The sequence below is a fragment of the Marmota flaviventris genome, chromosome 1 (genome assembly GCF_047511675.1).
Source record: "Marmota flaviventris isolate mMarFla1 chromosome 1, mMarFla1.hap1, whole genome shotgun sequence".
Lineage (NCBI taxonomy): Eukaryota > Metazoa > Chordata > Mammalia > Rodentia > Sciuridae > Marmota > Marmota flaviventris.
Genome location: NC_092498.1, coordinates 149,018,399 through 149,043,608, shown reverse-complemented (window position 1 = coordinate 149,043,608; position 25,210 = coordinate 149,018,399). Strand labels below are relative to the sequence as shown.

Genomic DNA, 25,210 nt, shown 5'->3' with positions numbered 1-25,210 from the left:
GACCTGGGGCCAGGCAGATCACCTCTCTGGGCTGCAGTTTAGTTTCCACCCGTATGCAGTGGGGGTAAGGGCCACCCCCTGCACAAGACCTAGCAGTGCTTGTCACTCAGTAGGTGTCAGCAAGCGGGTGCCACAAGACTGTCCAGGTCCCCCCACTTGGGGATCCTCTCACCCAGACTTAGCTGTTTTAAAACAACGAGGGGATCCACTCGTGGCCACGGATGTGCGGATGCTGCCAACTCAGCCCTGGGCCTGGGGACCCCGAGACTTGAGGCCGAGGGGCCTGCTGCCACCCCACCCCCATCCAGACGCCAGTGGCCAAGGGGGAGGGGCGGCCCTCAGAAACCTGGCTTCAATTAGTGGTCCTGGGGGGGGGGGTTCGGGCTGAAGCACCAAGTCCCTTCCGTCCGGGGCCAGCCGAGGACAAGGACCTGGACCCCCGCAGAGGGGACACCTGGAAGGGAAAGGGGGTGCACAGCAGCGGGGACACAGGACACGGCCACGCAGCCCAGACACAACCCAGACGCTCAGGGGAGTCCCCAGGGCTCCCAACCGGGCCACCGGGCCACCGCACCCATGCTGGGCCCCCGCAGGACTGTCCCTGCCACCCCCACTGGCCGGATCCTGGGCGCGACCCCCGGGGACACCCCAGGCCCCGTCCCCTGGCCATCCCTGCCACCCGCCAGGCGCCCGCGCGACCTCAGAGCCCAGATGCGCCCCCGCGGGGCAGGCGCCCGGCCACCACCCGACGGCCCGGCCGCTGACGGGCCCCGCCGACCCAGGACCCGCAGGACGCCCGCCCCGCGCTCACCGTCCCGCGGCCTGGCGCTCCGCTCTGCCGCCGCGTCGCCTCCGCCTCCGGCTGGCCGCGGGCAGCTTGGTTTCATTAGGAGGTTGGGGTGGGGACAGGGAGGGGCGGGGCCGCCGCGGGCCACACACGGCCCACCCCGCCCGGGCTCAGGGAGGCCAGCGGCGCCTTCCCCGACCGACGGACAGACAGATGGACGGACGGACAGGCAGCACTGCCCCCCAACTGAGAGCGGGGTCCCGCTGTCCCCAGCTCCCAGGGCCCAGGGCCGGAGTCAGCAGACCCCGTCCTGGATCCCAGCTGTGACTCGGGTGGGAGGCCCCAATGGCCTGTCCGGGCCCCGACGGGGGGGGGGGGGGGGGGGGGGGAGCCAGGCCCACCACCTGCTCAGGGCTGGCCCGTCCTCTCTCCAGGCCTCAGTTTCCCCCTCATAGGGCTTGGGAGGGGAGCCCCTGAGCTCCCTCTGACCCTGACCTTCTGGAAACTGTGACCTCACAACACCCCAGTGGGGGTAGCTTGAGCAGGAGTTCTGGACCCGCTTCACGGAGGGGAGCGTGAGGCCAGGTGAGTTCAAATGGTCACCAGGGCCCTGGACCAGGACATCCGCTGACCTGAGCTCGTAGCCCCTGCAGGCAGCCAGCCATTCACGCACTCGCCCGCCCAGCTCAGCACACCACCCACAGTGGCCAGCCCTGCGCCCCGGGGTCCAGAGGATCAGACACAATCCAGCCCTGCGGGGGCCCCAGCACCCAGACCCCCACCTGCTGATCACAGGAGAATCTTCCCGCGTGAAATGCTTTCTCCCTTTCTCTCTTTCTTTCTTTCTTTTTTTTTTTTTTTTGTATTTTATTTTGAGACACGGTCTTGCTGAGTTGCTCCGGCCTCGCTACATTGCAGAGGCTGGCTTTGAACACCATCCTCCTGCCTCAGCCTCCTGAGTTGTTGGGATGACAGTCAAGCACCACCGTGCCTGGCATGAATTGTTTCACAAAACAGAAGGGGCTGTGCAGGAGGACAGAGGCCAGACCAAGTGCTTGGGGACCCCAGGCAGAGAGGCTGGTCCATGGAGACAATGTCCCAGATGACCTCCCTGTGAGCAAGCAGATCTGAGCTAATGGAAACCCTGAAGGGCAGTCCCTGGGGACCGTCCACCTATGGACAGGCACTCACTGGTGGGCACGCTGGCTCCCAGACACAAGTAGAGGCCCTGTCCTGCCTCCCTCTGCCTGGTTAGAAGGCCATCAGACCCAGCAACACACGCACACGCAGATGTACTCACACACACACACACACATGCACTTACACACGCGCACACACGTGCACACAGATGCATGCACACATACACGTGTCCGCACATACATGGCTCACGCAGTCATGCTCACCCACATACATACACACACAAATGCTTCCTGTTCAATTGCACACCCCACCCCCAACAATTCGGGGACAGAACAGCAACCCCGTCAAAAGGAGCCCCATGTCCCCACCCGGCTCAAGCACCAACTGTGGGCAGCTGCACAAATTGCCGACCCATGTCCCTGCCCATCTCTGGGTTGCAGCTAAATGTAGGGTCAGGCTAGACACTCGCCACCCGCCAGCCAGCCCTCAGGCTCCAACCCAGAAACACTCTAAATTTTATTCATTCTACAAATATTTCTTGAGCCCTTGCTCTGCACCCAGCCTACAATCAGGCCCTGGGAGACAGTGACGAGCCAGGAGCTCACAGAACAGGTGGGGGACCTGTGTCAAGCACATAAACAAACAAATGAATCTCTAATTGCACACTGGGCTTCGAGTTGGGAGAGGTAGCTCAGGGCCAGGGGAGCCCTTGCCAAGGCAGTTGGTGTGAACTCAGGCCTCATGGGGGGTCTCCAGCAGGAGGTGACAGTCCAGCTGCCCTTGGGGAAGAGGAGGTATTTAGGAACACAAAGATGCAGGAGGGTTTCCAGCAGGAAGAATGGCATATGCAAAGGGCCTGAGGTGCATGGAAGGCTACACCTTCAGGGCAGCTCCTAAAGATCACTGTCCTGAGCCAGTTCCCAGAGGGTTCTTCAGGAGTCTTGCCGGCTTTGTGCACTCTCCTAACCCTGGCGGGGAGCACCATGCAATCGGGGCTCCATTAAAGCTTGATGATAGAGAATGGCCCTGTGACTTCCACGTCGCTTTGCCCAGCGAACACAGAGGGGTCATTCCAGCCGTGCCTCGGCCATCCCAGGAGTCTCATGGTACATGTTCCTGGTTCTGGGGCACGTGGGGGCCCGGCCTGGTCACTCCCGGGGCCTACACCACCGTGGCTCCCAGGGGTGCGGCGGCCTGTGGCCCGGAGCGGGCTGGACCGTGTCCTACAACCTGTCATTTCCGAGGCCTAGGACAGCGCCAGGCCCTCTGCCCACCCCAGGAGCCACTGTGGGACCCCACCCTGTCCCCACTGTGCAGCGAGGAGCAGCCCAAGCCTGCGAGGCAGCCTGGCTGGGAGCGCCCACCCCGGCTTGGGACCCTGCCAGGACCCTCCCTGGTTGAGCCTGCGGCCGCTCGGCCCACCACAGCCCCGCTCCGCCCCCGGAGGGCCCAGGGCCACCTCTAATTACACAGCGCCCGAGGCCACCGCGACCTGCCCTCTGAGCAAAAATAGCCGGAGCCTTTCATGTGGCTGGAGAGGCCTGGCCCCGTCACAGCGCAGGCCTGGCCTTCAGAGGGACACGCTAGGTGGCCTGCCTCCCACTTGGCACCACCTCCAGGAAGCCCTCAGGAGCCCCAGGGAGGGAGCCAGGCAGCCCCCCATGCCCCCGCAGCCCTGGGCTCCCCACCTGAGGCCGGAGCACCTGGCTGGCCTCTCGTGGCCTCTGTGTCTCGAGGACAGAACCAGGCCTTTCCAGCGTCCCCAGCGCCTGGGCCCAGGGTGCAGTAGGTGCTCAGTAAGTGCCACCCCTGGCTGCCGGGCAACCTGGCCACGGCACAGGGTGGGGGGGTGGACGGAGGCCAGGAGGCCGGGATGGACTGGGATCCGCTGACCCTCATGGCCTTGTCCCTGGGTCCCCGTGACGGATATTTCCTGGGCACCTGCTCTGCACCATCTCCGGCATGGACACTGGAGAATGAGGGGACAAGGTACCAGGCCCTGCCTCAGGGGCCGCTGTTAGGGGAGACAGAGGGGAACAAGTCAACCGGCCAACAAGGAGGACCACCCAACACTGCAAACTGCCGTCAGGGGAGAAGAGGGTGAAACAGGACAGCTTGGACGAGGGCAGGGGCAGGGGCAGCTATTTCTGCAACTGTGGTCAGGAGCAGCCTCTCCGGAAAGGAACCGGAACAGACAGCAGCGGGATAAGGGGAGGCAGGGGTGCAAAGGTGGATGAGGAGCTCCCAGGCCAAGGGTGCAGTATGTGCAAAGGCCCTGGGGCAGGGAAGGGCTTCGCCGGGGACCTCCTCTGGGGAAGTAAGACTGGGCGCTGACTGGTTCTCACCTGTAAATTGGGGGCCTTACCTTAGCTCCAGACTCGGCCCCTCACACACCACGTGACCTGAGCCTCAGTTTCCCAGCCTAGAAGGGGAAGGGTCAGAGGCAGCTCTTCCATGTGCTTATGTCACTTTGGAAAACGCGTTGGTGGCTTTTATAAAGTTACTCCTACCCTTCCCCTCTGACCCTGCCGTCTCCTTCCTCAAGAGAAAGGAAAGTACACATCCCCACCCAAACAGACCTGTCCCTCGTGGCTTTAGTCCTAATAGCCCCACACCCAAAACAGCCCACTCAGCCATCGGCAGGAGGACGGACGGAGGTCCCCACGTCCTCAAGGTGGCCCACGACCAGCCGTGGAAAGGTGGGACGTGGCTGAGTCCCACACACACTGATCGAGGGATGGACACGTCCATTTCCCCAAAGTTCTCAAACAAAGGCCAAGCTTAGCGAGGGGGTCAGAAGTCAGAAGAGTAGTGACCCTTGGGGGTACCAGCTGGGGAGGGGCACAAGGAACCTTCTGGTACTAGAACCACGTGACGCCCAGACCTGGGTCGTGACCTGGGGATGCACACATGGGGGGGAACGGAGCTGAACACTTGAGACTTGTGCCCTTCACCTAGTTTATGACTCAATTTAAAGTTTACAAGATTTGGAGGCTGAGGCAGGAGGATCACAAGTTTGAGACCAGCCTCAGCAACTTAGCAAGACCCAAGACCCTGTGCCCAAATAAGACAATAAAAGGACGAGGGATGTGGCTGAGTGGTTAAACCCAGGTTTAAAAAAAAAAATAGTTAAAAAGAGCCCTGCATCCTCCAGTCTCGGGGGCGCACCCACAGGCTGAGTGTCAGCGTCTTGGAGCTTCCTGGGGCCCTGGTGGCCCCGGCCGGCTGCACTCTCCCTGGTAAACATTCACCTTCCCAAGGGCGGTGTGAGCTCCCCGAGGAAGCCAGACATGTAAACAGCCGGGGCCACACTGCAGACCTGGCCTCAGTTTCCCTCTGCCCACTGCCCTGGGGCCGCACAAGCCCCTGCCGTAGAAAGGAACAGGGTTGGAAACCAGGGCCCTGCGGCCTCTGAGCAGGGAGAGGCCGGTCCAGAGCGAGAAGTGGAGAGCGCTTGGGGCTACACTTCAGGGACCCCAAGTTTCCAGACTCTCAGGAAGCCATCTTGCAGGTCCCCTGCTTACCACTGTGACCCTCCCACTCGGCCTCCTTCTTCCCCTGGCCTCCCCCCTTCCTCTCTCCTCACTCAATTTCCAAACACTCCGCGCTCAGCAGGGGCCAGACGCTTTCCAGGCACTGGGACAAGGCAGAGCACAGCCCAGATAGAGACGCCCATCCTGTGACCCTTCGCTCTAGTGAGAGGACAGACTGTCAAAAAAGAAAAAAAAAAAAAAAAAAAGGTCACTTAAGCCGGGCATGGTGGCACACGCCTGTCATCCCAGCGGCTCAGGAGGCTGAGGCAGGAGGATCCCGAGTTCAGAGCCAGCCTCAGCAAAAGCGAGGCCCTAAGCAACTCAGTGAGACCCTGTCTCTAAATAAAATGCAAAATAGGGCTGGGGGTGGGGCTCAGGGGTGGAGTGCCCCTGGGTTCAATCCCTGGTACCCCCCCCCCAAAAAAAAAAATCAGGTCAATTAGCAGGGCTGGACGGTGACACACACCTCTAATCCCTGCTACTCTGGGAGGCTGACGCAGGAGCATCAAGTTCAAGGCCCGCCTGGGTAATTTAGCAAAGACTCTGTTTCAAAAATAAAATAATAAGGACAGGGGACACAGCACAGTGGCAGAGCATTTGCCTCCCAGGTGCAAGGCCCCCGATTCAGCTCTCCCAGGCTGAGGCTGAGGACGGGTTTGCTGGATGGCACCCCTGTGGTTCTGTGGCTGGTGCTGAGCAGGGTGGATGGGGCAGCAGGCAAGGCGCGACCTTGGGGCAGATTGAGAAGCAGGCAGAGGGCGAGTCAGCGAGTTGACGAGAGGACAAGGCTTCTGGACAGAAGCAAGAGCAGTGCAAAGGTCCTGGGGCAAGCAGAGCCTGGCATTTTCCCCGAATGGACAAGGGACTGGTGTCTCTGAAACAGAGTGAGGGAGGGGGTGCAGACAGATGTGAGGTCACAGGCACCAAGTGGAAGGGCTCTGCAGGAATCTGTAGGGGGCGCTGGCTCTGACTATGAGTGGGGGGCAGCTGACCACTGTTCCCATGCCCCCTCCTCCTGACAGCTGCCAGCCTTCTTCCCCCCTGGGCCCAGAAATGCCTTGCAACAGCCTCACAGAGAGGGTCTTCCCCAAGACCCAGCCCCCACCAACAGGCGGACACAGGCCACGTGGCAGTGGGAGCAAGAAAGTAAATGTTCACCGTGAGCCAAGAGCTTCAGGGAGGGTTCTTTGCAGTCTGCAGGGTGGCCCTCGGGAGTGGACCACTGTGGACCTCAGTCTCCTCCTCTGTAACAGGAGGGTCATAGCAACACGCACTTCTCTGGGGTCTTGGGAGGCGTAAGGGCCCCTTGGCGCCCAGTAGCATTTAGAGAACACAGCCAGGAGGATCCCCAACCGCAGGGACACGTGGCTGGGACTCCCCCTCCCCCAGCCCGCCGCCCAGCCCGGGGACCGTCCTGCAGGGTGGGCACACGGCCGGGGTCGCCTGGCCCTGGGCAGTGCGTGTGGCGGCCCGACCTCCCGGGCTGATCCGACCTCTGCGAGGACCAGGACCACGACGTGACGATGCCGGGGCTGGTGGGGGAGGGGCCGACAGCTGGGGACATCTGGTTTGAATCGTCGCTGGGCGCGGGCGGCCGCCGCGGAATGTGTGAGCTATTTTAGGCCAAAGACGGAGCCGGCGGGCGGGGCCGGGCTGCGGGGACCTGGAGCCTCCGCGGTGCCCCGATGGCCGTCCCCCCGCTGGGACCCCTCGCTGGGTGGCCGCTACCCGGAGCCCAGGAGCCGGGCAGCCCCTGTCACTGCAGCCCGGGGGAGAAACGCCTGTCCCCACTTCGCAGGTGAGGAAGGCGGAGCCGGAGCCGCCAGGAGCCCAGAGCAGGGTCCCTAAGCGCCACCAGGCTCCCTCGACAGTGCCTGCGACCTGCCGCCACCATCCGTCCCAGCCTCCTTTCCTGCAGCCTCCTCCCTTTGCCTCGGCCTCGGTCTTCCTGCAGAGCCTCCTGCCTAGTTCCTCCACCCCACAGAGGGCCCCTGGGCCCCCTACTGTGTGCCACTCGCATGCAGTGACAGGGACAGCGAGACCCGGGGAAGAGAGGTCCCACTATCTTAGGGTGCAACCAACTCCATAGGCCCAGGGCCTGGGAAGGGGCAAAGGAGGACCCACGAGTGAACCCCTGGGGGCTGAGAGGGTGACTTTCAAGCTGAGACCTAAAGAATCCGAAGATGCCAGGGCGGAGGCTGGGAAGCGGCTGGGCGCAGGGACCACAGGTGCAAAGGCCCTGAGGCAGGAGCACCTGAGGCTCCAGGACAGAGGGGGAGGTGACAGGAGTGTCCTTCTCTCATCCAAAATGCGTGTCCCTAGATGAGACAGGGCTTGGAACAGGGCAGGGGTGGGGCCCAGAAGCTTCCGTTGGCAGGATGAGGGCTTCCCGCTGTCCCACATACACCTGTGTGTCCTGTGATTTGCTGGGGGCTGCTGAGCCTCTGGGGAATCCAAGCCTGTGCCTCTTGGGGGCTCAGAGGCTAGACACCAGGCCACCCCACAGGGTCTCCAGAAAGACCTACCCTCCGGGGGCAGTGGGCAGCTCAGAACCGGGGCCGAGGCTGGCCGGCAGCTCACCTGTGGGTTTCGGGCCTGTGGAAGGAGACTGTGTCTGCGTCACTTGTATCCAGGCTCCTGACAAAGGCCTCTTTCCTGGTCAGAGCAGCAATTCGTGTGTCTCACGAGCAGCTCAGCAGCCGTTTTCTGGTCCTGCCAGGCCCAGGCACGTGGGTGCCCACGGGCAAAGCAGGGCCAGCCAGGGTGACAGCCTTCCAGCCACCGAGAGGCTACTTAACAACCGAGTTCATGGTGACACAGAAGCGCCTCGGGTTTCCAGGAACCTCTGGGAAGGGGGCTCTGTGGACCCCATTGCCGAGTGGGCCCCTCAGAGCAGGGCCTCTCCACCTGGGCACAGGTGACACTGGAATCCAAGTCCCCCCTGGCTGAACTCAAAGACTCTGAGCAAGTCGGAGTGATTCCTTGTGGGATTTTTTCTGCACTTGATTTATTGAGCACTTACTTTCTGCCAAGGCATTGTGCCAAGAGCTTCCCGCGCCTGTCTCGCTTACCCTCCTCGTGCACCCAGGAAGCGGTGCCATTGTCACCCCATTTCACAGATGAGGAGACTGAGGCCCAGAGTTCACTCCACACCGCAGCGAAGGCCCATTTGGAGTTATTTCAGCATCAGTTGCTGAGGATGCTCCCCTGATTGGGCTTCTTTACGCCCGATGGGGGACAGCTGCTCTGCACCAGGACCCACTTTGCCACATAGCAAAGACAAGTCACCGTGGCTGCCCGAAGACGCACACCCCTTGTGTGTAGGGACGGCGTGTGGGAGAGAACCTGAAGGGGTGGTCGGTACCCCAACAGCCCAGTGATGGGGGGCTGCCTGCGTCCACCCCTCACAAGACGTCAAGGTCAACCAGGTTCAGAGGTCGGTCCTCTGTTAACTGCCTCCTTCAGGACAGAGGGAGGCCTGGGGTCCCCACCTACCCTGTCAACCACTGCCCAGAGCTGCTTCCTGTCCCGTGAGCTGTCCCTACAGGGAGCAGCTACAGTGGGGAAGCGGGCCCATGGGGTGGCCGGGTGCCCACGGTCCTGCAGGGTGTCGTCCAGGGCTGCGGGGCTGGGCCTCTGCTCCCACAGAACCTTCTGGAACCGCCTCCTCTGTGCCCTGTGAGCGTCACAGACCAGCAGTACCCGGGGGCCAGGCTCTGGTCACCGTTGACCCAGGTGAATGGTGCTCATGTCATTTAGGTGACATGAGCAGACACAGAGAACCGTCTGTGCAGACGGGGACATCCAGGGCCAGGACTGGGGCAGGGGTGAGGGACGATGCCATCGCCCCCCCCCCCCAAGCAGGGAAAGCAGTGGAGGCCAGGGCAGGGCCAGAGCCAGCCAGAGCTCAGCAGCGTCCAGGGCCGGCCTTCCCTCCCAGTCCTGGCTCTGCATCCCTTGGTCCTGGGACAGAGCTGCCCCACTCCAGTCCTCAGCGTCCCCAGGCTCTGAGTACAGACACCCGACCTTCTCCTGGGGGACATGCATGCCCCATGCCCTCTCCTGACTGTGAGGTGTCACCAGGCCTGTCCTGGTCACGTGGCCCTGCCGGTGCCTGGCACTCCGCAATGACCTGCTGCTTGGTCACGCGGCGATAAGGATGGGGTGTGGGGGAGCAGCTGGGGGTCCCCGCACAAAGCAGCAGCTGGGTGACCCCGCAGCCGGCAGCCCGGCTGGTGGGAGATGAGGGTGGTGGCCGGGCACCCGCCTGCTCCCCACGTCCCGTCTGCCCTCCTCCTTCCCGGCCAGCAGATCTGTGGTTCCCAGAGGTACACAAGCCGGCGCCCGGGGCTCAGTTTCCCCAGCAAGAACCAGGTACTTGCTGCACCCACATCGTGGGGTCCTTGTGAGGCCTGAATGAGACGACATGGAGCCCGCGTTTGGCAAGGGGCAGGACGAGCAGTGAGAGCTGGTGACTGTCCGCCCAGGGGCTGCCCCTGTGTCCCCGCCCAGCTCTGCTGTGCCCTGGCACCCTCCCAAGTACCAATGCCTTTTCTCAGCCTCAAGAAGACACGAAGGGTGACTAAGGGGGGACTTCCAGGGCCCAGGGAAGGTCAGCGGGGGGTGACTTTGGGGCATGGGATTCCCCCAGAACCCCACTGTGATCTCAAGGTGGCGTGACATCGTGGTGAGGATGGTTTTCAGACTGGGTTCCAATCCCAGATGCTCGTGCTTGGCCTGGGGAAGGTGACGTCATCTCTCTGAGCCTCAAGGTTTTCTCTTCTGTAAAATGGACACAAGTACAGCCTTCACAGGGCTCGTGTGTGTGGGTTCAAGGGGTGTTTGGGGAGATGTTCAAGGGCAGGGGGGACTGGTACTGGTGACAAGAGCCAGCCCTGTCTGCCTGGAAGCCACATAGCAACTTTTCCGTCTGTTGTTTAATAAAGACTTTACATTAAAACCCCAGGTCAGCAGGGTGCTGGGGCCCACGCCGGTCATCCCAGCAACCCCGGAGGCTGAGGCAGGAGGATCTCAAGGTGAAGGCCAGTCTCATCAATTTAACAGGACCCTGTCTCAAAAAATAAAATGGGCTGGGGATGCAGCTCAGAAGTGCAGTTCCCCTGGGTTCAAACCCCAGTACCAAAAAAAAAAAAAAAAAAGAATTAAATAGAAACCAAGGTCATCGGGGGCTGGAGGTGCAGCTCAGTGGTAGAGCATGAGCATTGCCTAGCATGAGGCAGACCCCAGGTTCCATCCCCAGTTCTACACACACACACACACACACACACACACACACACACCAAGGTCATCAATGCTCAAAACTCACCACTTCCTACGCATTTCGCTACATCCTGATATTATCTGTGTTCTCAAGGTTATTGACATCTTGTTCTCTGCTATTTAATATTTGGTGGCTCAAAACTGGCCCTGAGGTATTTCCACGGAGGAGTATGCAAACCCTACGAACCAGGGCTTTTTCCCTCCAGGGAGCCCTCTGTCAGCATTCAGCAGCGCCAGTGGTCTGGGGCACCGCCCTGGGTCAGGACCTCTCCTTCCTCCTCCAAGACCAGGCAGAAGCAGCGCCAGGTTTCAACGGCTCTAGGGGCTGGTGGCGGGCGCCCCCTGGTGGCTGTTTTGAGCACCCACAGCAAGGCTGGATTCAATCCTGCACCTGGTGAGCAGAGATGGGAATCCAAATGGAGAGCTCGGAAGGGTCAGCTGTCCTGGTCCCACAGAGAAGGAAAGCCACACCTGCGCAGTCACACCGCATCCTCAAGGAAAGAAGCCCTCAGGGAAGGGAAGCCTGCAGAAGGACCCCTTGAGGAGACCCTGGGGAAGTTGGGCACAGTGGTGCCCGGCCTTAATCCCAGCAGCTCAGGAGGCTGAGGCAGGAGGATGGCAAGTTCCTCAGCAACAGCGAGGCCCACAGCAACTCAGTGCGACCCTGTCTCTAAATAAAATACAAAATAGGGTTGGGGATGTGGCTCAGTGGTGAGTGCCCCTGAGTTCAATCCCAGTACCAAAAAAAAAAAAAAAAAAATCATAAAGCCCCAGGCAAACTGGGATGCCTGGTCACCTGGGAGGGTTGTCACCTGACACTGACATCACAGGTTAGCACACTTTCAGAGCCTGACCCAGCTGTACTTCAACACAGTTGCGACAGTCACTTATGACCCGCCTCTGGGACCTGGCGAGGCTGCAACCTAGACAAAGTGACCAGCTGGAGCATCCAGTATTGGCCGACTGACCCTTGAAGAAAAAGCTCGATGACCCCAAACTTTAAGGACCTCTCATCTGAGCTGAGAAGTAGCCACAGTGGCCACCAGGCGTCATGGGTTGGAGATCTCACCCCGTGGAAAGAAGAAACCGGTGGCTTCTGGGGGGGGGGGGGGCGGCACGCAGAGCCACGTTCGTCTGAAGTCCGGGGAAATGTAATTCTGTAGGTCACAACTGGGTCACGGGGGTGAACAAAATGGTCATGGGGGGCTGAATGGGGCCCTTGATTTTCTGGTGACAGCCTGAGACCTCCCCTAGCTGCTCAAGGATGGGTCCAGAGGCCCCCAAGGGGACCCAGAAGTCAACCCGTCAGCCTGGGAAGGGGGCTTCCCCAGGGCCCCAGGGTCAGAGGCCAACGGCTGAGGAATGGAGGATGCTGGGAAGGCTGCCTGGAGGAGGCGGCCTGGACACTGAAGGACCGGCCACCAAGCGTCTGTTCATCATGTTTATTGAGTGCCTGTGTGTGGTCAGGCCCAGGGCTGGGTGAGGGACACTGCAGGAAGGAGACAGAGCCACCCTGGCACACGGCCACAGGGGAAGGAGAGAGGGGCAGGATGGGCTTCCTCTGTCACCAGATGGAAACTCATGGGTGCACACAGCCCCCCCACCCACCCCAGCACCCACAGGCTAAGGCCTCACCCTGGGTTTCCCAGAAACGCACCCAAGACCACCCAAGCAGCCCTTCAGGGTGTGGAGATGGCCTCAGGAACCCCATGCTCTTCAGCACCCCTCCAAAATGCTCCTCTACATGGTGACCATGGCGAGAGAGGAAAATAGAGACGGGAGCCGGGAGCAAGGCCGGTCATCCCAGCAGCTCGGGAGGCTGAGGCAGGAGGATCGCGAGTTCAAAGCCAGCCTCAGCAACAGCGAGGCCCTGAGCAACTCAGGGAGACCCTGTCTCTAAATAAAACACAAACTAGGGCTGGGGATGGGGCTCCGTGGGCGAGTGCCCTGAGTTCAATCCCCGGTACACAAAACAAAAAGAATAGAGTGGTGGGTGGGGCACAGGCATTCAGTCTTCCTTGGGGACATGGCGATGAGACCCAGGTGGGCTGGAGGAAGGAAGAATGGAGGTATAAAAGGGGCCTCGGGACAGATGGGGGACAAGGAGGGGCAAGGATCTCTCAGGCAAAGTGGCTGCCTGCGTGGCTCTTGGCCTGGGGCTGCCAGGCTCCCTGGTTGGCTGGCCAGTCCTGTGCGGCCCCAGGACCTTGGCTGTTTTGGGCCCTGTCTGGGGCAGCCAGAGTTCCTTCCCTAAAGACCCCCAGTCCCACGGGTCTCCAGGGAAGCCCAGAGCTGTGGACGGGCCAGGGCCTCGAGCTAGGGGAGGAAGCTGTGCAGAGTGAGGTCATCCCCGTCGCGGTCCTCCCGGGTCTCGGCCTTCAGGCCCTGGCTCTTGGGCAGGCCCCCGTTGGCCGTGGCCGGGGCGCCCTCGCCCCCCTCGGGCAGCAGGGCCGAGATGCAGACCATCTCGGTGGGCGAGTAGCTGCGCACCGGGTACGTGTGGGTCTTGCGGGAGAGGCGGACGGCCAGCACCACGGTGCACACGAAGAAGACGGTGGCCACCAGGGCCAGGACCAGGATGGCCAGCAGGCACTGCTTCACGGGGATCAGGTCCGAGGCACCCGTGGAGCTGGGGTCCACGGAGCCTCCAGGGAAGACGACCTCGCGACTGTGCAAGTTGCTGGTTGTCGCAATGGCACCCTCGAAAATCACACGAGAGGCGGTGGTGGCGGTGGTTTCCCTGGACAGGGACTTCACCTTGGATTTCTCTGTGGACACAACTGCCGTGACCACAGGCTTCACGGACAAAGCCTCAGTGGCCGAAGGCGGAGAGGTCTCTGCCTCGGTGGCCCCTGGCGGAGGGATCGCTGCCTTGGTGGCCACTGGCGGAGCGGTCTCTGCTTCAGTGGTCGCAGTCTGGGTGGTCTCTGCCTCGGTGGTCACTGGCGCAGGGATCGCTGCCTTGGTGGCCATTGGTGGAGCAGTCTCTGCTTCAGTGGTCGCAGTCTGGGTGGTCTCTGCCTCGGTGGTCACTGGCGGAGGGATCGCTGCCTTGGTGGCCATTGGTGGAGCGGTGTCTGCTTCAGTGGTCGCAGTCTGGGTGGTCTCTGCCTCGGTGGCCACTGGAGCAATGGTCTCTGCCTCGGTGGCCACGGACGGAGTGGTGTCAGCCTCTGTGGCTGCTGGCCCTGTGGACAGGCCCTCCATGGCTGTTGTCTCCACGGGTAGAGGCCCTTCTGTGGATGCAGCAATCGCAGAGGTCAGCTCTGTGGCCAGCGGCCCTGTGACTGACACCCATGGCGTGGCCACTTCTGTGCTCGGCCCCTCCATGGCTGTCCCCCCTGCAGCCAGGCCAGCAGAGTGCCCCGTGGCGGCCTCCACCGTGGCTGGCCCGGGGGTTCCGGGCCCCGCAGAAGCGCTCGGCTCCAATGTGCCCTTCGTGGTCAGAACCTTGGGGCCTGCCGCCACGGCCCCCATGTCATTGTCCAGTGTTTCCGGAGGGTCTGTGCCCTCTGTGACATAGTCTTGGTCACCGTAGTCGTCCTCCAGGGCCACCTGTCTCCGTACCCGGGCAGGAAGGGGGGCTGGGGCTGCTCTGTGGGTGATCTCCCGCAGCTGGAGGGCACTGCCAGGGCCCAGCAGGGTCAGCAGCAGGAGCAGGTGCAGGGGCATGGTACCTGGGAGACACAGAGACACACAGACATCAGGACATGGCCCGATCCTCCGCCTGAGACGGGCACCCCACCCCCAGGACGGGCCAGGACAGAGCAGACGCTCAGCAGTAGCAGCTGTTACTATTTATCAACATTCACAAAACCACCCAGGATTCTCCCTCGAGAACATAAGAGCTTCACTTGTGTCCTTAACATTTTTGACTAAAACTCTTTATTTATTTATTTTTTTTTGGTACCAGGAATTGAACTCACTCCACCACCGAGCCCCATCCCCATCCCTATTTTGTATTTTATTTAGAGACAGGGTCTCACTGAGTTGCTTAGGGCCTCGCTTTTGCTGAGGCTGGCTTTGAACTCGAGATCCTTCTGCCTCAGCCTCTGGAGTTGCTGCAATGACAGGCGTTGGCCACCACATCCAGCACTTTGACTAAAACTTTTTATTTATGGGCAAGATAACCCACAGGGGCATCGGAAGAGGGTCCTAGAGCTTATGGTTATACTGACTTTCATGTCATCCCTTGTTAATTCTATTGTTGTAGATATTAATAATTTATCCCAAGAGCACAGTGGTACCTGTGTACAATTCATAAAGAGACAAACATGCAGCCAGGTGCAGTGACCCACACCTGTCATGCCAGCTACTCAGGAGGACGATGGCAAGATTGAGGTCAGCCTCCGCAAGTTAGTGAGACCCTGTGTCAAAAATCAAATGAAATAAGGGGCTAGGCATGGAGTCCAGTGGTCGAGCACTTGCCTGGCATGCATGAGGCCCTGGATTTAAACCCCTGCACTGAGAGAGAGAGAGAGAGAGAGAGAGATCAAAGAGGGTGCGTGCTCAGGTCCTCGCCCACTGGCAGGGTCTGCAACACAGTCCACAGTAAAGTTGCTCGAGCCCTCTTGAGTCTGGTCCTGTGCCAGAGTACAGTGAGGTGGCTTCTCTGCCCCCTTCTCCTATCTTGGCTCCCTCTCCGCACAGCTCTGGCCAGTTCTCAGGTTGCCTCGTTTTTCTTCCCTCTGGGCATCTCTGCATGGTCCTGCCTCCTTTGGCTGTGTCCTCACCTAGACAATGCAGATGAGGGTGCCACCCCCAGGCTGCTCTCAGGACCATGACGTGATGTGGGCCAAATGCCCATGTGGCCAGCTCTCTGCAGGGTTCCAGTGCCTGGGCTCTTTTAGGCAACACATCCTATAAGTCCTTAGGGGCCCAGAGCCATTAGCTGCACCTTCTGGGGACAGGAGAACAGCCAGACCTTTCAGAACAGCACTAGCTGCTGTTTACAGAATCCAAAACTTTGCCCTTAAGAATTCCCCAGTGGTATGTATTTTAAACAGAGTATACCTATTATTGTCACAGTGGTGGGAGATCATTTTATTTCAAATTATTTAACCTCTAAAAGTGATGCTAAGTTAAATCCTCCTCCACATATGTTTCTGGATGCTGTGGTAGCCAAAATTTTTTTTTTTTTTTTTGTACTGGGGATTGAACTCAGGGGCACTCGACCACTGAGCCCCATCCCCAGCCCTTTTTGATTTTTTATTGAGAGACAGGGTCTCACTGAATTGCTTAGCAGGCCTCACTGAGGCTGGCTTTGAACTTGAGATCCTCCTGCCTCAGCCTCCCGAGCTGTTGGGATGACAGGTGGGGGCCACTGTACTCAGTTTCTTATTGTATATTTTTACGTATTTGTAATATTTTGAGTTTTTTTATTCATTGTCTAATTGTCTTTGGGTTGGTGTCATTTTGAACACCACCCCCCACACACACACATGCCTTTTTTTCCTATCATCTGCATTATAATTTTTCCCAAAATATAACACAATTCTTTTGATTTTATTGATGGCATCCCTTTTCCAAAACTATTTTTTAAATTTTACTATAAAATGCACCTAGCTTTTTTTTCTTGATTAATAAAGTCAAAATGATGTGTCATTCCACTCTCTCCAGAATAGCTGTGACCTTAGAAATAGAAAATAACAGCTGGTGACAAGGTCATGCACTAACTAGAGCCCTCTTCCATGGCTGGTGGGGACCGAAAATGGGGCAGCCGTTAGGGACAACAGCTCCGTGGTTCCTAGAAATAGAATTGCCATCCTGCCCTGGGTCGGTCCCAGGTGTATTCTCCCAGGGACTGAAAGCAGGGACTCAAACAGATTCTCCTGGATCAGTGTTGGCCATGGCCTGATGATACACAGAGCCCGAAGGAGGACTCGGGGGAGCAGTGACAGGTGGATCAAGCACCGTGAAGGCCCACTGGCCCTGGGGGGCGAGAAGGTCAAGTTCTCACACTTGCCTGGACGTTAGACCATGCTGGAACTAGCCAGCCAGGAGGATCACGCGTCCACTCTTCCCCGTGTCTAGATGAGGCAGATCACAGAGATGGGGCCCAGGTGAGAAGAGAATAGGGAGTGACCCTGCTGTGTTGTATCTGAATATTTTATCACAATAAAAACTTTCAAAAGGAAATTCTGTGTCGAGCGGCAGCTGTGTTGTGGGAGGGATGCAGGTATTTGGTGGCTCCCTGGACAGGGGGGACCCTCCATCAGCACTGGGGTAGCTTCCGGTATTTCCCCTCATCCTCCAGTCGTGTGATTTGGAGGAGAAAGCAGACCTGAGACTCAGAGAAGCGAGGCGACTTTCCCAAAGACACACAGCAGGTGAGTGGCTGAGATGGGAGTTGAACCCAGTAAGGATTCAGGAAGGCTTTATGAGGGGGCAAAAGACACAAAAGCTTGTTGGAAGAGGGCTTAGCCCCATGTGTTTGTGTGTGGAGGTGGGAGCCCAGGTGGGGAGAGGGCACAGTAAGATAAAGGACTTGAAGTCACCACACTAGAAAGTTCAGTCCCCTATTTACCAGGTGCATTATAGGATGTAGGATTGAAAGCACGACTAGGGGATCAGACAAAATGGGGTTCAAGTCCCGATTTGGTTTCCTGCAAGCTGTGTGACCTTGAGACAGATCCTTGCCTCTCTGAGCTTCAAATTTCCAGTCTGTAAAACGAGGAGAACAAATGGTCCCTTTCTCATCAAGCTGCTGAGAGAATGCAACGAAAAGATGGATGCAAAAGTCCCGGGCTCACAGTAGGTGCTTAATAAATGTGGTGCGCGCGCCCCCCCTCCCCCCCAAACACACCCGTGCATCTCCCCACCAACCTGCCTCCGGAGGGGCGGGGCTTCTCCGCACTTGGAGTGGAGCTCCCGGTTGCTGGTAAAGCCTGGGGCCCCACCTTGGCCCCGTCTCTCTGGTGGCAGGGGACCACAGGGGAAGCCACCAGCTCGAAATCATGTTTCCTAACTTTGAAACCCTCGCCGGTGGCCCCGCGGGGTAGTTCTCGGTTCCTGGAAGGCAGAGCCCTCAGAGGCTTCCAGGAAGCAGAGGGAAGGTCAGGAAGGCCAGGCCCCGCCTCCAGCCCCTGGGGCCGCGCCCTGGACAGCAGGCCCCACTGCTCAGCCTGGGGGTGGCCCTAACGCGGCTCACCACCAACTGTCAGCCGCCCTACACCCACCCGCAGGGCCTGGGAGGAGCGAGAGGCGGGGATCCCAGGTCACCTCCACTTACTAACTTGAGCCTCTCCCCCCTGAGCCTCAGTTTCCTCACCTGTAAAATGGGCTCCAAGAGGTTCAGGTGGGACGCCGTGTGGAGGGTCCCCGATGCTGGCTTCCAGGAGGGGGACCCTCTTCAGGGCTGCAGGCAGAGGAATAGAGGAAACAGACTGCAGACTCGGGGACAATACAGAGATGCGACCTCCCTGCCTCCACTGTGGGAGCGAGGAAAGCCACTCGGATCCAGGTGACATCAGAGACTTGCTCTGTGGAGATTACATGTGGCACTGTGGGACAGCCCAAATCCCCCTGCCTGGGCCTGCCCCAAGTGACCAGCCTGTCCCAGATGTTCTGGGTATTAGTACTCAAAGTCCCCAGCCCAGCAGAGGTCCCTGCTGTCCTAGGCTTTACTAGGAAGGGGCCCGAGACAGTTCTGATGGCTTCAGCCCATTGGACAGGAAGGACAAGATGCTGCATCTCTTGGGGCTGGGGATGTGGCTCAAGCGGTACCACACCCAGGCCCCGCCCTCTGCCTCCCCTCTCCAGGGGAGGAGCCACGTCCAGGCCCCGCCCTCCGCCTCCCCTCTCCAGGAGCCAGACGAGCCCGGAGGGAGGGCTGAGGACAGCCACATCCTAGGGTGCCTCCACCTCGGGAGTAGGTCAGGCTGCTTCTCCCTGTCACCCCAAACCCAGTTGCTTCTGCCCCAGCCCCACCCAGGCCGCAGGGAGGAGCAAGGAGCCCTACCCCAGCTCTGGGGACCACGTTAGGTGGCCGCCCTGGGACGCTCAGGAGAGGTGTCCACGGGAACCTCCCCTTCGGAGGAGCTCTGGGAATCTCAGAATCCAGAGGCCTGAGCTTCTTGGGGTGTGGGTTAGGCAGCCACAAGGAAAGGGGAACCCCCAGATCACCAAGTAGGTCAGACTGAGGTGCAGGTCTTTCCCAGGCCCCTCTAGAGAGTGAAGTCCCCGGGAGCAGAACACCCCCACCGGGACCCCGCTAGTCAACCGGTTCAATCCCAGCTCCGTCCCTGGACATGCTGTGTGACTTTGGGCCATTTGACTGACCTCTCTGAGCCCTGGGTATCTCATCTGGAACACAAATGCCCCTGATTTACTATGGGGTACTCTCCCCCTAAACCCATGGTAAAGTGAAGAGAATCACAAATCGGAAATGCACCGAATACACCAAACATGGCAGCTTGGCCCGATCTGTTCCGCCCACAGCTGGGTAACAGCACCTAAGGCCACGCCTTCTTATGACAGCCCGAGGGAGGTCAAAGCTCAAGAATCCGAGTGCAGATTCTACTAAGTGTCGCTTTCACACCCTTGAAAAATCCAAGTCCAGCCCTCCATCATGGGGGCCCCAGCTGCTGGCGGGGTCTGGAGGGCGGAAGGGGTCAGTCCAGGCAGAGTGATCAGCACACGGGGCTCAATAAAAGCCAGTCGGCCTAGGACGAGGGTCACCCCCTTAACCTCTGCCTTGTCCCCCACCCTGGGACGGGCTCTAACGTGCCCTGCCTCTCTCTCTGAGGGAGGCAGCAGGCAGGGCACCCAGGCCGCCTGCTCGGGGTTGTGACTGGCAGGTGTGGGGGGCGACAGCAAGCCAGGCCCTGTTCTAAATCCTGTGTGCCAGTTAGGAGCCCATGCAGGTGGGAACCACCTTGGACGCTTGAACACCCGGCTCCTGAGTCACAATGGGAACATAGGGAGCAGGAACTGGAACCCAGCCCTTGCCCTGGTCTGTGAACCAGGACTTGCCCTTTCCTGGAGTGAACGCCCCACCTCCCCAGGAACCACGTTTCACTTGATGGAACCCCAGGGTGCTGGCCTTGTATACAGGAGTCCTCGTATTTTGCACAAATGAATCTGAACTTCCTGATTTTACTTCCAAAGTGATGGTGGGCCGTGCGAGGGGGACGCAGGCCTGTAATCCCAGTGACTTGGGAGGCAGAGGCAGGAGGCTCACAAGTTGGAGGCCAGCCTCACCAAATGGGTGAGGTCCTAAGCAACTGAGCAAGACCCTGTCTCAAAATAAAAACTAAAAAGGGCTGTGGATGTGACTCGGGGATTAAGTGCCCCTGGGTTCCATCCTCATACAAAGAAAAAAAAAGAAAAGGTGATGGTTTTCTGAAGCCGCAGGGCATGGACACACACACCCCCAGTCGACCCCTTGCCTAACCCCTGCCCCACTGCGCATGTCCTGCTCCAGGCCAGCAGTGGGGATCTGAGAGGCCAGGACTGGTCCCCATGTGCAAGCCCCCTCCTTGCCACACGGCTGTGGGAGCTGCTTCTCCTCACTGAGCCTTGGTTTTCCCATCTGTAAAGGGGCACTGACCCCTCTGGTGCTCCATAATCCTAGCCCACCTGGCTCTGGGCCCAGCGGAGGTTCAAGGGGGGACTCGGCCCTGCAGGCAACCTAGCCCTTTCTGCTCTCTGGGTTTCAACTCCCCTGGCTGGGGGCCAAGGCCAGCGAGGGAGGTGTCCCTCACACAGGCGGTGCCTGTGGGTGACCCCAGGGAAGCCACTCTGGCGCCCAGGGCCTGGGAGCCACCTCTTATGGCCCTGCCCACTGAGGGGTCAGCCCTGGGGGCTTGAAATCAGAGATGAGCCAGCCAAGAAGAGGGGTCCCAGGCAGCAGGAAGCCTGATCCGAGGGGGTGGGGGGTGTGGAGATAAGCTTTGGCTCTCAGCCCCTCTCATTCTCCTTTAGTGTCCCTGAAGACCCCAAATTCCAATCAATCAGAGTCTCCCAATTAAGAGTTCCACTCTTTTGTCTTTTGCTAACAGTAGTGTCCCAATTTGAATATGTTAGTCACATGCCATGAAGAAGTGCCGCTTTCTCAATCCCAACCAAAGTGTCAAAGGGTGGTATTTTCATGACTTCGAAATTTTTGGCGGCTTCAAGACAGATCCCGCGCCCCCTCCTCCTTTCTAGAATGTTCCAGGCCTAGTCTCAGCTCTGCCTCTAAGCGAATCCCTCTGCCTCAGTGGACTTCAGTTTCCCACCGTGAGAGGAAGGGGCTGCACAATTTCTGGGGACAGGCCTGTGATTTTTCTGAAATTTGCATTCAAAATGCCTGCGGCCCCCGCCAAGGCAGAAGCTGTAAGCAAACAAATGATCAGGTGCAGGCCCCGAAGGGCCTGGATAAGGCGCCACTGATTCCAGGAAGCTGCTGGGCCGGAGCCCGCGGAGCCTTGGCTGGGCCTCCCGGGAGGCTGCAGCTCAGGAGGGACCCAGTGGTCCTCCCGGCCTGCTCGGAGCCAAAAGGCAGCCCCCGGGGTCCCTGGGGCCGAGGCCCGACCCGGTGGTTTTGCAAGCCAGCACTTACCGCGCTCAGCAGAGCATGGGGAGGCCGCCTCCTGGGCCCAGAGTGGCTTCTCCGCTTCAGTGCCCAGACAGCGCTGTGGCACCCTCTGCCGTGGTCGCCGGCCTGCCAACCCCCAACGCAGAGTGTGAAAGAAGGAAGTGAGAATGTGGTTACTCATGCGAGGCCACGTGACGGCCCACACCCCCTTGTTTGTGTCAGCCTGGGTGTTGATGTTGATCAAGACGGGTGGACAGTAGGACGGGGACACGGTGGCTCTGACATCAGGCCTTCGGTCCCGTAAGCGTGAAAACACTAACAACTCCAGGCAAACTTCCTGTGGCGGGGCCCTGAGGTTGGAGGTGGGACCCGCTGTTACCCTGGTAATGGAGAGTGGGGGCCAGCGGGGACCCTGGCCTGGAAGGGAGAGGCCAGATAAAAAGGAGGACAGCTCTGGATTCTTGCCCAAGATGGTGGGCAGAGGGGACAGGGCAGTAGAAATAGCACCACTCAGACCTTTGCGGGGTTTAAAAATAGCTTGCGTTTCTTCCCTCGAGATTCCAGCATTAATGCTGGGCACGGTGGCCACGCCTGTCACCCCCGCAGCTCGGGAGGCTGAGGCAGGAGGATCGCGAGTTCAAAGCCAGCCTCAGCAAAAGTGAGGCCCTAAGCAATTCAGTGAGACCCTGTCTCTAAATAAAATACAAAATAGAGCTGGGGATGGGGCTCAGGGGTCCAGTGTCCCTGGGTTCCATCCCTGGTTCCCCTCCCCAAGGAAAAAAAATTCCAGCATTATCTCCAGATGCTCAGGGATGCAGCCCCACCAGCAGCAGTGAAGAGTGCTTTGGGGAGCAGATTGCCAACCACACATGGGGGAGCCCTGATTGTCTTATGTCCCCCCCAAGATCCAAAGGCCCCACTGTGGGTTCTCTTCATGGGAGAGAGAGGCCAACAAGTAAACAAGTCCACAGACCATTACATCACAGGCGATAAGTGCCACGGGGCGGCGGGGGTGGGGGTGGGGGGGAAGCTATCGGGAAGTGCAGGGCAGCCCGGGAGAGAGCTCAGCCCTGGCCCAGGTTGGGAGGCCTGAGAACATGCAGTTCAGGAAGGGCGGGGCGGAGTCTCCTCCTGCCCTGTGGCTTTGCACAAGGAGAAGCTCAGGACATACACAGGGGCCACTCCTTGCCTTGCACAGGTTATTTGAAAATGAGCAGCCAAGCACACGCAGACCTGGCTTCCATCCTAGTGCCGCAAGCTGGGTGCGGTCATGCCCGCCTGTCATCCCAGTGGCTCAGGAGGCTGAGGCAGGAGGATCATGAGTTCAAAGCCAGCCTCAGCAAAAGGGAGGCTCTAAGTAACTCAGTGAGACCCTGTCTCTAACTAAAATACAAAATAGGGCTGGGGATGGCGCTCAGTGGTGGAGTGCCCCTGAGTTCAATCCCTGGTACCCTCCCCACCAAAAAAAAAGAAAGAAATTGCCAGCCCTCAGCCCTCAGTCTCAGGGACAGAGAAACTGAACAGACCGTCCTGAGTGCTGGAGGCCATGCATGCTCTGAGGAGCGGGGGTAAGGGGCCGCAAGCTGCCTGTCCATCCCTCCTGCTGCCTGCAGGCTTTGTGCACCTTGCAAGCTACAAATGGTCTTTACATTTTTAAATGGTTGGAGTATGTTTTGTGACACAACGTTTTGTGAAATTCAAGGTTCTGGTTTGGGGTTTTTTTGTTTGTTTGTTTGTTTGGTTTGATTTTTTGGGCTGGGGATTGCACCCAGAGGCACTCAACTACACCCCAGCCCTTTTGATTTTATGTCAAGGGCTAAGGTGCTGAGGCTGGCCTCAAACTTTGCATCCTCCTGCCTTAGCCTCCTGAGTAACTGGGATGATTGACGTGCAGCACCAGGCCCGGCCAAGGTTTGGTTTAATAATCAAGTTCTCTTGGGACACAGCTACATGCCTTGACCTACTCCTGTCGTCTGTGGCCACTTTCACAGCAGAATCGAGGTGTTGCCTTATCTGTGAAGCCTCAAGAGACACACCCTTCCCTTTGACGGAGCCACCAATCAGCTCACATAATCCTGCAATGCGTGTCTGGTCATTGGAGATAAGGAAACTGGGGCTGAGAGAGGACGCACCTGGCTCCAATTCATGTAAAGTAAGCAGCCAGAAGCGGCACCCGTTAAAGCTCTTGACCTTGACCTCCAGCCTGTGAGGCGCAGACCACCCAGTGCCTCGGCCCCCTCACTGAGCGGCAGGTGAGCAGTCTTCAAGGTAAGACTTGGGCGGCCAGACTCGCTTTTGACAGGAGCAAGTATCACTCAGAAGATTGCGGCTCACGTCGTCGTCTGGGTGATGGCCATGAAACCACATCTCACCACACCTGGCACTTGTCACAAGTCCCCAGGGAGCCGGTTTCTGCTTCAAGGAATAGACACTAGAAAAGACAGCCTTGCCTTCCAAAATCAAAGCGATGCTATTTAACAGAAGAGAAATGTTGGAGAAAGACCAGCAGTCCCATGCCACAGGAATCTGTCCCTCGATGAGATGTGATTCAGAAGCGAGGGTCGTATTCATGTTTGTGGAAGTTGGTGAAAATGGAAGAATCCAGGGTGGAAGAATCCGTGAGCAGCCCAAACCAGTGGGGCCTGGCGTGACCTCAGCCTTGAACTGATTTGAAGCATGGTCCTTGCAAAGGCCTGGATTAAAGAAATGTAGCTCCACCAATCAGAAACGGCCAACAGCCCAGAATCCCAACGGTTCGGGAGGCTGAGGCAGGAGGATCGCAAGTTCAAAGGCAGCCTCAGCAACTTAGCAAGACCCCGAGCAACTCAGCGAGGCCCTGTCTCTAAACAAAATATAAAAAGGGACTGGGGACCTGGCTCAGTGGTCAAATGTCCCTGGGTTCAAGCCAATGACACATAAGGCACCATACAGCCAATGAAAGGAAAAGAGTCTTCCACAGAGCGGAGGACAGAACCAGGGCCGCTCTCGTGCTAGGCAAGCCCCTGAGCCACCTCAGAGACCTTTCTGTACTCTTTCTGTGCCTGTCGGTGATGAGCCTGCCACCAGGTCTCCTCAGTGGGGCTCCTGAACCGCTTCTGACTGGAGCTGCCTAGTTCATGAATTATCATTTGCACAAATAAAACTCTTTAAAATATTATTGTGCCTCAGTTTACTTTTTAACATACATATGAGCCTCAAGCACTCCAAATGAGCAGGTGCCCAGACCCGACAGAGGTGATGGCCACAGCAGCCACAGCCTGTGCCCATCACCTACCCCCGGATCTCTCTCCCCTTCCTCCTCATCTTCCTTTCCCCTGGCCTCCACCCACACAGGGCCTCCACCCATGCCTGGCCTTCACCCACTCCCAGCCTCCCACCCTTCCTTCCTGCCTCCCTTTTCCCCTCAGTTACCTGGCACCTGCAGCTTTTGGCTTTCACCCCACCAGTGACAAATACTTGACCACTCAAAGTCCAGCTCCCAGGCGTGACTGAAGGTGTATTAAATGTCACTCTCCCCAGGTGGCTACTTAGGCGTGGAAACAAAATTTGGCAGTTGTCATCTGAAGGGAAGGAGAGTTGGTTAAGAAGGTGCGCCAGGGGAGAGGGGCACGAGCTGGCAGCTCCGAAGGGACCTGTCCCAGGACAATGACCCTGTGGCTGGACCACTCATGCCGTCGTCAGAGTCTTTGCTGGGGTTATCGATGCACTGGAAGAGGACATCAGCAGCTCTGTCACCAATAGCACAGCTGCCAGCAGACCCTGGTCACCCTGAGGCTGTGGTCCCTGCTGGTCGCTGTGGCTCTGTGTGGACAGAGGTGGTTGCAGGATCAAGGACACGCGAGGGAGCCCGGGGCCTGTGCTCCGCTCAGAGCGCCTGCGTGGTCATGGAGCCGCCCTGAAGGACGTGGCCGTCCCACACCGGCCCAGGGTTCTCCTGTTACCTTTGCAGGT

General features: G+C 58.9%; 1 protein-coding gene and 1 long non-coding RNA gene across 5 annotated transcripts; one reads left to right on the top strand and one right to left on the bottom strand.

Annotated features, from left to right (window-relative positions):
- Positions 1-12,167: 12,167 nt before the first annotated feature.
- Selplg (selectin P ligand) lies at positions 12,168-21,415 on the bottom strand. 4 transcript variants are annotated; one of them, XM_034637052.2, is made up of 3 exons: positions 21,284-21,415; positions 18,011-18,097; positions 12,168-14,417 (listed from the first exon to the last, which is right to left on the bottom strand). In XM_034637052.2, exon 3 carries the CDS (start codon positions 14,410-14,412, stop codon positions 13,057-13,059), a length of 1,356 nt encoding a protein of 451 aa, XP_034492943.2. In that variant the 5' UTR covers positions 14,413-14,417; positions 18,011-18,097; positions 21,284-21,415; the 3' UTR covers positions 12,168-13,056. The 4 variants fall into 4 exon arrangements, with proteins under 4 accessions (XP_034492943.2, XP_034492949.2, XP_034492946.2 ...); XM_034637058.2 differs by having other exon boundaries at positions 18,011-18,221; positions 21,284-21,368; XM_034637055.2 differs by lacking the exon at positions 18,011-18,097.
- A 120-nt stretch (positions 21,416-21,535) lies between these two features.
- LOC139707209 (uncharacterized) lies at positions 21,536-24,416 on the top strand. Its single transcript, XR_011708747.1, has 2 exons — positions 21,536-21,621; positions 23,254-24,416. It is a non-coding gene; the product is annotated as an uncharacterized lncRNA (long non-coding RNA).
- Positions 24,417-25,210: the final 794 nt, after the last annotated feature.

Bases quoted from the DNA above. Each gene is read 5' to 3' on its own strand.
- Selplg (XM_034637058.2), bottom strand. From the start codon at position 18,209: ATGTCACCTGGATCCGAGTGGCTTTCCTCGCTCCCACAGTGGAGGCAG. The intron at 14,418-18,010 runs GTGAGGAAACTG...TGTGTCTCCCAG, and splicing joins TCTTGGAGCCCATTTTACAG to GTACCATGCCCCTGCACCTG.